General features: G+C 46.3%; 1 protein-coding gene across 1 annotated transcript; it reads left to right on the forward strand.

Annotated features, from left to right (window-relative positions):
* The first annotated feature begins 7,059 nt into the window (after positions 1-7,059).
* Positions 7,060-8,695, forward strand: LOC124649363 (flotillin-like protein 1). The gene has a single exon (XM_047189009.1). It carries the CDS (start codon positions 7,060-7,062, stop codon positions 8,506-8,508), a length of 1,449 nt encoding a protein of 482 aa, XP_047044965.1. The 3' UTR covers positions 8,509-8,695.
* Positions 8,696-9,060: the final 365 nt, after the last annotated feature.

The raw sequence follows: 9,060 nt of genomic DNA on the forward strand, positions 1-9,060 counted from the left end.
GCGTGCCTCCCTCTTCACCACGATGGGGCGTGCTAGAGGAGTCGGACACGTTGGCGTCCTGCGTAGGCGGACATGAGGCGACGCCTCGACATAGTGTGGGTGCCTCAGCATCCAGAAGGGAAGCGCACCGGGGCCCGTTTTGGGCGAGCACGACTTCAACTTGGTGGCCCCTCCACCACTCACGGTGACCGCACCAGTTGTACCTATTGATATAAATACACTGCCTAGTATCTTTTCATTAGTTCGGACTTTTGATTTAATTGTCTAGTGCAACAATCTTTCATGGTATCAGAGCGAGGTCTCAAGTTTAAGAACTTGCTCGCGCGGTATTTAAAACAAAAGGAAAAAACATTCTACGGGCTGCACTGAACCCACGCTAAGAATTAAAACAGCCTAGATATGAGGAAGAGTTTTGAATATAAATAAACTACCTAGTCTCTTTCCATCAATTTGGACTTTTGTTTAGTGTAGCAAATTTCTCTCGTGGGACTCGAATGAGTTCTTCAAGCATCTCTAGACGACCATGGCCAGCACTTGACCCTCAAATGATAGTACTGGGTCTAGAGACTTCAGCTCATCTTCTTCTTTGTTCCTTTCCTATCTCGACGCCTTGGTTCCATGGATCACTTTCCACTTCATTGAACTTTTTTTTGCCCGTGAGTGCTGGTCATAAGAGTCATCTGCTCGTCGGAGGGCATGCTCAACCGGAAATCTGACACCTCGACACGACCATAATGGAACCCTTTGTGACCTAATCTAAATCTGTTTGGAACCTGGGTAACTGCTCCGTCGTGGGCTTGTGGATGCTCTCGTTCTGCGCCTTGCCTAGCCTCGCGAGCATCGACAAGCGTTGTACCACGGTCGTGTCGTAAAGAGCTCGAGCACGGTCGGTCGGCCGCCTCCGCAAGTGGTGGAGGATTGAAGATGCTCTCCTCAACACACGAGAAGGGTGACGCCTGGTCCAGGACCGGACCAGAGGAAGGCGACACCATGTTGTTTTTTAAGGGCCTCTTTGATTCATAGGATAGGAAAATCATAGGAATAGGAAAAACATAGGATTAAGATACCATAGCTAGTTAAATCCTATAGAAAGATGAGTTGTGTTTGATTGTGTCAAAAAAAAATTCCATGAGGTAGGACCTAATATTTTATTCCTATAGAATTTGCACTATAAGATTTCTATAGGATTAGTTCCTATAGGATATATTTATATGAATCAAACAACTAGTGTAGGAAATATTCCTATAGAATCTAAATCCTACACAATTATTATACCAATCCTATGAATCAAAGAAGTCCTTAATGACTTATTTAATTTTAAGATTCGATCCGTTGGCTCATTTTTTTGAAGGTGCTTATAGAGATGAATGTGTGCATGTCCAAATTCTCCAACATCCTGTAATCATTGCCTCTTTGAAGAATCGGCTGATCTACTTGGCTTCAATCGTCATGTCAACAGTATCAAGTTCAGTGTTTCACTCTTCACCTATATTTCACCAAAAATTCTGGCTGAAGTCGCATTGAAAAAATAGACAAGTCATACTTTCAGGAGCATTCACATCACATAGTACACAACTAACGGTGCCGCTGCAGGGGCACCACCGCTGAATGGAGGGAGCTCCAACTCGACCTTGGACGCGTCAAGCTCGCCAGATCAAGGTCGCGGCACCATGCCGCCGCATAGCCACCATATCTCCCGGTGCCCAAGGGGGAAAGCCCCACCATCGCCATCGCCGCCTAGGCTTTGCCCAGCGATGACCTCGGCTGGCGGCGAGGGTAAGGAGAGTGAAGGGAAGACCTCTAGGGCACCGGTGCGGTCGCCCCCGTGTCACCAAGGCTAGGCCATGCGAGGTGCAGTTGTGTCACTTCTTATTGTTCGTCCTGTAATATATCCACCAGTTCTTACTAGTTGATTGTGAACTTACAGGGCTACATTCTCGTTCTGATTGCTCAGCATACAATTATTGATCTTGTATGGTATTACCTATGGGAAAGGGACTAAAAGGTTGCTAGATTTGTTATGTTATCCTTCTTATCAATGCCGCTTCCACTACATACAGAACTTAAGAGTGTTATATCGTGCTCACGAAGCACTTTGTGAATGCTCAAACAAATGAAGCATATGCCATCGTGTGAACTGGCCGACCTTTCAATTTATCAGTCAGCAGGCCTTTTTCTTTTGGGAAAACCATTTCATTAAGTATTATTTCCTCTATATTCAAATTAAGTGACACATGTTTGTCTAAATATGAATGTATCTACATAATAAACCCATATCATATCTAGACAAAGCTGCGTCGGTTAATTTAAAATGATTGTATAGTGTAAATGGTTCTTCAAGTGTCCAAACCACCTAGATCTGGTCACCTTTACCACTAAAACCGATTATGATAATACATGGTGGCACTTTTGGCACACATGGTAGCCTACTGAACATAAAATGGGTAATCTTGGAGGAAAGTTATAAGTAAGTAATACATAATTTCGAGGATTTTGCTTCTAGAAAATGAGCTCATTAGGAAGACGGAGAATAGATTTCATATGGAAAATATCATAGATATACAAACTAAGAGCATCTCCACCGGCGCGCCCGACAGCGGTCCCGATAGCGTTTCGGGGGCCGACAGCGAAAATTAGCTCACACCGACGCGCCCCAAATAGCGTCGGTGCTTTTTCGAGCCCAATAGAAGCGCCGGCAACCCCGTGCCGGACCCTTTGCGAAGGGCGCGAATCGGGCGCACCGGCGCCTCGCGAGACGAAATTTTTTAGGCATGGGAGCCACCTGTCAGCCACACATCCCAAAAGTTGACGTCAGCGGGGAGTGGCAGGACCGACGCGTCAGGACATTCAAGTTTATCCTAACCGCCGCCTACCTCGCGATGGAAGTTATTGGCGCGCAGCGGCGGTGCAGTTTCCGCAGAGGCGCAGCAAAACGTCTCGTCGCGCCTAGCTCTTAGGGAATGTTCCTCCTCTGTATTCGAATTTCTATGCTTTTGTTTGAGTTTTTAATTCAAATCATCTATTGGGGCTGTCGTATTGGGGCACCAATGTGGGAGCAGCTCCCCCAAATGAAGGATGTTGTGCCGGCGCCCCTCCATACGACAGCGCCAGCGCCCCTGCTGGCGACTATTTGGGGCGCGCCGGTGGAGATGCTCTAACCAACAGTATTTTCAAACATGTTTTCGTATGTAAAATAGACATTTTCCTAGAATTATTCAAATAACCATTAAATATAAATAATGTCTCGAGATGCAAAGTAGTCCGTCCGTCCATAATTGAGTGATTCAACTTTATCTTGTGAAGAGAAAGAATTAGCTCCACTGAGCCATTTTACACACGCTAATTCAAAAGAAGAATGTCTGACTAGTCAATAAGGGGTCGAGGGCCCTAGCGGCCACCCAACCGAATCCCCTCTCTAGCAATCGATTGCTCGAGCAATCACTTTTTGTGGCGCGGAAGCGCTCGCGGAGCGAGTCAATTCCCTTTTTGTCACGTAGTGTTTTAATTGCGTTCACACGTGTTCACATTAACAGCTTGTATTACTACTTTGCAAGTTGCATGCAGCCAAGAGCGTTCACACTGCATGCATGCACATGCACAGAACATATCATGGATTTGCATTTAATGAGCCACCTTTTCAGCATGCTTTCATAAGTTGTTGCATGCATACACATAGCATCTCACTCTTTTTCTTCAGCACGAGGCAGACTCTCAATTCTCTTTTTGCAATTCCCTTTTTGGGTTTTAGTTTTCGTACGGTAATTCATGTTTAAGGGGGTCCTTTTGCAATTCCCTTTTTCGGGCCAGTGGTTTTAAGGGGGAAAATAACGGGTGGGAAGATCCACTTGCAACTCAAATGAACTACCACTTGCTACTCAAATTAAGTACTGTTTTTAAGTTGTAAGCTAACAAAAGTTGCTAAAATATTCTAAATGAAATTTACTTTTTAGGGTTGCTAGGTATTTATATTTACCGTTGATAAATAACGGGGCAGCGGGTTGATAACTTGTAAAAAGAAGAGACGCTACATATTTTAAATTAAATTAAATTTTTAGGGTTGATATTTATTTATATTTACCATTGATAAATAGCGGGTCACCGGGTTGATAGCTTGTAAACTAAAAGAGAGTCGCTAAAATATTCTAAATGGAATACTTTTTAGGGTTATTATTTATTTATATTTACAGTTGATAAATAACGAGGCACCAGGTTGATAGCTTGTAAAATAAAATATGTTCGCTAAAATATTCTAAATGAAATACTTTTTAGGGTTGGTAGTTTTTTATAATTACCATTGATAAATAACGGAGCACCGGGTTGATAACTTGTAAATTAAAAAGAGTCGCCAAAATATTCGAAATGAAGTTAGATTTTTAGGGTTGATAGTTATTTATATTTACAGTTGATAAATAACAGGACACCGGGTTGATAGCTTCTAAACAAAAAAAATATTCGGTAAAATGTTTAAAATAAAATTAACTTTGGGGTTGATAATTTTATACATTTACCGTTGATCATTCAAGTACGGAGGGGTTGATTATTCGAATAGGAGAGGGTTGATAACTTTTAGCCAGAAAAAAAGTTTCTCGAAACATATCAACATGGGTGCTAGTTTTGAAGATCTCGTCGAGACGATTTATTGGTGAAAGCGGATCTTAATTTAGAGTTGTCGTTTGAAAGTTAAAACGTTTTGAATTTTGAAATTTGGAAAATATTCCGCGACATCAGCAGATTCGTCTATTTGTGCATGCATGCAGAACTTTCCCTCAATACCCTGCACCAGGTTGATAGTTTTATACATTTACCGTTGATCATTCAAGTACGGAGGGGTTGATTATTCGAATAGAGAGGGTTAATAACTTTTAGCCAGAAAAAAAGTTTCTCGAAACATATCAACATGGGTGCTAGTTTTGAAGATCTCGTCGAGACCGGATTTATTGGTGAAAGCGGATCTTAATTTGGAGTTGTCGTTTGAAAGTTAAAACATTTTGAATTTTGAAATTTGGAAAAGATTCCGTCGACATCGCGGATTCGTCTATTTGTGCATACATGCGTGAACTTTCCTCAATACCTCGCATACCGAGGTTGATAATTTTATACATTTACCGTTGATCACTCAAGTACGGAGGGTTGATTATTCGAATAGAGAGGGTTGATAACTTTTAGCCAGAAAAAAAGTTTCTCGAAACATATCAACATGGGTGCTAGTTTTGAAGATCTCGTCGAGACGGATTTATTGGTGAAAGCGGATCTTAATTTGGAGTTGTCGTTTGAAAGTTAAAACGTTTTGAATTTTGAAATTTGGAAAAGATTCCGACGACATCGCTAGATTCGTCTATTTGTGCATGCATGCGAACTTTCCCTCAATACCTGCGGCACTGGATTGATAATTTTATACATTTACCGTTGATCACTCAAGTACGGAGGGTTGATTATTCGAATAGAGAGGGTTGATAACTTTTAGCTAGAAAAAAATAGTCGAAACATATTAACATGGGTGCTAGTTTTGAAGATCTCGTCGAGACGGATTGATTGGTGAAAGCGGATCTTAATTTGGAGTTGTCGTTTGAAAGTTAAAACGTTTTGAATTTTGAAATTTGGAAAGATTCGCTGACATCGACAGATTCGTACTCAGTTTACAATGCGTGCAAACTTTCCCTCAATAGCCTCCACTACAGTCCAAAATTTACCAAAAATGGAAGAAAAAAAATTGGTTAGAAACCGATCGCTCATTCTCTCCCTAGCAATCGTTCGCTAGCTAGGGGAGCCCCCACCCAACGCCCAACGGTTTTGACCTTCTGGGCTTCGGCTAATCAAACGCCAGCTAGCAGGTCTAGGAGAATTTTACTCTATTATATTATGATCTGAATTCATAAGAAAGCTAACTTTTAACAGCGATGCCACATTGCCACCAGTAGGCTTGGGCCTAAGTGAAGGTGGGCCGTGTGAGCCGCGGAACTCACAACGACGAACATGGATACCAGATCGGCAGATCCTACAAGAACTCGAGATCGGTGTCAACGTCAACTCGGGTTATTGCACCATTGTTTCTTGTTTCAAATCAACTGGATAGGACGAAAGGGACAAAGACGCGTTATCTCGTCATGCAGACTTGAGCGACGGTAGACTGATGGCGAGGACGGCGATAGCAATTAGTAGCTCTAAACTACTAAGGAGAGCAGAGTTCTGTTGAGGCAACGGGAGAGCAGAGTTGAGTGCCGAGTACTAGGAAACTTCGGATGTCAGCAGTAATCATTAGAAAGACCGCTCGTTTCTTGTCGTGAATTACATCACTAATTCCATGGAAACGGGTCAAGGAATGGCTCGATCCTTTCGAGAGCACATCGGCCTCAAACTTCAGAGAAACGTCCAAGGAATTGCTGCAACACTGTCTAGATGCTCTTGGAGTATAATCTTGTTAAGTCAGGTCTAGTCATACCATCATTTAGTAGTACCATTCAACTACCATCATACCGTGTAGCGCACGGTACCCTGATCAATTGGACAATCTCAACGTGAAGCAAGCTGGTAACGTTTACCCAGCGGATCAGCGGAATGGGCCAAGAATGACAACTCAGCAATGACAGGGGATCACAGCGAGTATATAACATGCTGCGTCTGCATATTGTTGTGATCACATTCACATCCATTGCCCTGTCAGCTAGCTCAGTACCCCGCAGACAGCTGCAACCTGTGCACGATCTTGTTTTTTTTTTTTTTGCGAATGAAACTTGTATTACTCAAGACATCAGAGATTACAATCTGTATGGCATATGCTTTCTAAACCCTCTGGACCAGAGGCAAGCCATACCGCCGTACGAGAATTTGTTCTTGCAAACTTAGCTAGAAAATCACTACAAGAATTCTGACATCTTTTACTTGAGTAACACAAGCCTGACGGACTTTCAATAAAGCTTTAATCTCCTCTATTACTGAAGTGTAGATTGACCGATCCACCTCTTCATTATTCAGCAAACTCAGAACTTCAGAACAATCAACCTGTGCACGATCTTGTTTAACTGGGTAAGCGCCGGCTAATCATCAGGACCCCCCGGCACCATGGGATTTGTATACCGGATCGCGAGCCCGTCTGAGTACCTAGCGATCACCGGGTACAACATCGATGACGTGAAGCTGGCGAAGAAGGCCTGGATCGCGCCGGGCCAGCGATGCGCGCGCTTCGACATCTCCCCGGTGAACTACACCTTCGAGGTGCAGGCCATGAGTGCCGAGAAGCTCCCTTTCGTCCTCCCCGCCGTCTTCACCATCGGCCCACGCGCCGACGACAACGAGTGCCTGCTCCGTTACGCCAAGCTCATCTCCCCGCACGACAAGCTCTCGCACCACGTGAACGAGCTGGTCAAGGGCGTGATCGAGGGCGAGACCCGCGTGCTGGCGGCGTCCATGACCATGGAGCAGATCTTCCACGGCGCCAAGTCGTTCAAGCAGGCCGTGTTCGAGAGCGTGCAGCTGGAGCTGGACCAGTTCGGGCTCATCATCTACAACGCCAACGTGAAGCAGCTGGTGGACGTGCCGGGGCACGAGTACTTCTCCTACCTCGGCCAGAAGACGCAGCAGGAGGCTGTGAACCAGGCCAAGGTGGACGTGGCGGAGGCGCGGATGAAGGGGGAGGTTGGCGCCAAAGTGCGGGAGGGGATGACGCGGCAGAACGCGGCGAAGGTGGACGCCGAGACCAAGGTCTACACGGTGAAGCGGCAGGGAGAAGGGTCCAAGGAGGAGGCCAGAGTGCAGTCTGAGGTGCAGGTGTTCCGGAACGAGAGGGAGGCGGAGGTGGCGGAGGCCAACGCCGAGCTGGCGATGAAGAAGGCCGGGTGGGAACGGCAGGCGAGGGTGGCCGAGGTGGAGGCAGCAAAGGCCGTCGCCATACGCGACGCGCAGCTGCAGGTGGAGGTGGAGCGCACCAACGCCGAAAGGCAGACGGAGAAGCTCAAGGCGGAGCACCTCAGCAAGGCCGTCGTCGACTACGAGATGAAGGTGCAGCAGGCGAACTGGGAGCTGTACAACCGTCAGAAGGCCGCGGAGGCGCTGCTGTTCGAGCAGGAGAAGCAGGCGGAGGCGCGACGCGCTGTGGCGGACGCCGACTTCTTCGCGCGGCAGAGGGAGGCCGAAGCGGAGCTGTACGCCAAGCAGAAGGAGGCCGAGGGGCTGGCCGCCATGGGCGAGGCCCAGAGCGTCTATCTGTCGTCCATGCTTGGCGCGCTCGGCGGCAACTACGGTGCGCTCCGTGACTACCTCATGGTCAGCAAAGGCGTATACCAGGAGATGGCGCGCATCAACGCCGACGCAATCAGGGGGCTCCAGCCCAAGATCAGCGTGTGGAGCAACGGCGCGGCTGCTGGTGGCGAGGGTGAGGGCGGCGCGATGAAGGAGATGGCCGGGGTGTACAGGATGCTGCCGCCGCTGCTGACCACGGTGAACGAGCAGACTGGCATGCTGCCGCCGGCGTGGATGGGCACTCTCAGTGGCGGCACCTCGGCGTCCCGTTGAGCTTGCCGTGAAGCTGCTCTTATTCACCAGGTGCGTCATTGTGTAAATATAATTAATGAACGTCCTCATGTAGCATCCCAGTCTGCTCGTGCACCGTCGTCACCAGCAGCGGCAGCATCCCGTGAATAAGAGATGTCCACCATCTTGTGTTTCTGAATGTGTGTGTGTGTGTGAGGAATACCGTCAAAATAAGTATGGGTATTTTCCTTCAATAAAGGGAACATGTATTGCTCTCGGTGAGTCGGTGTGATAAAAACCAAACGTTCAATTAGATTACGCAATTTCTTGTAGTACAACCTCCGCCTCATGGATACATGTAAATATAGATAAATACTTTTTTTCGAATGGGGAACGGATCCTGACCTCTGCATCAAAGCGATGCATACGATCTTAATTTATATTTTATTGAAATGAAACAAAGATCCGCCAAAGTCATGTAACATAAAACCCGAAGCCACCACACAACGCCTACAAATCCAACAATAGGTGAAGAAACATGTCGTTAGGGTCTACGCCCTAAAAACAGTAACAATCGTCACATCGGCTAAAATA

The sequence above is a fragment of the Lolium rigidum genome, chromosome 4, assembly GCF_022539505.1.
Source record: "Lolium rigidum isolate FL_2022 chromosome 4, APGP_CSIRO_Lrig_0.1, whole genome shotgun sequence".
Taxonomy (NCBI): Eukaryota; Viridiplantae; Streptophyta; class Magnoliopsida; order Poales; family Poaceae; genus Lolium; species Lolium rigidum.

Bases quoted from the DNA above. Each gene is read 5' to 3' on its own strand.
- LOC124649363 (XM_047189009.1), top strand. From the start codon at position 7,060: ATGGGATTTGTATACCGGATCGCGAGCCCGTCTGAGTACCTAGCGATC.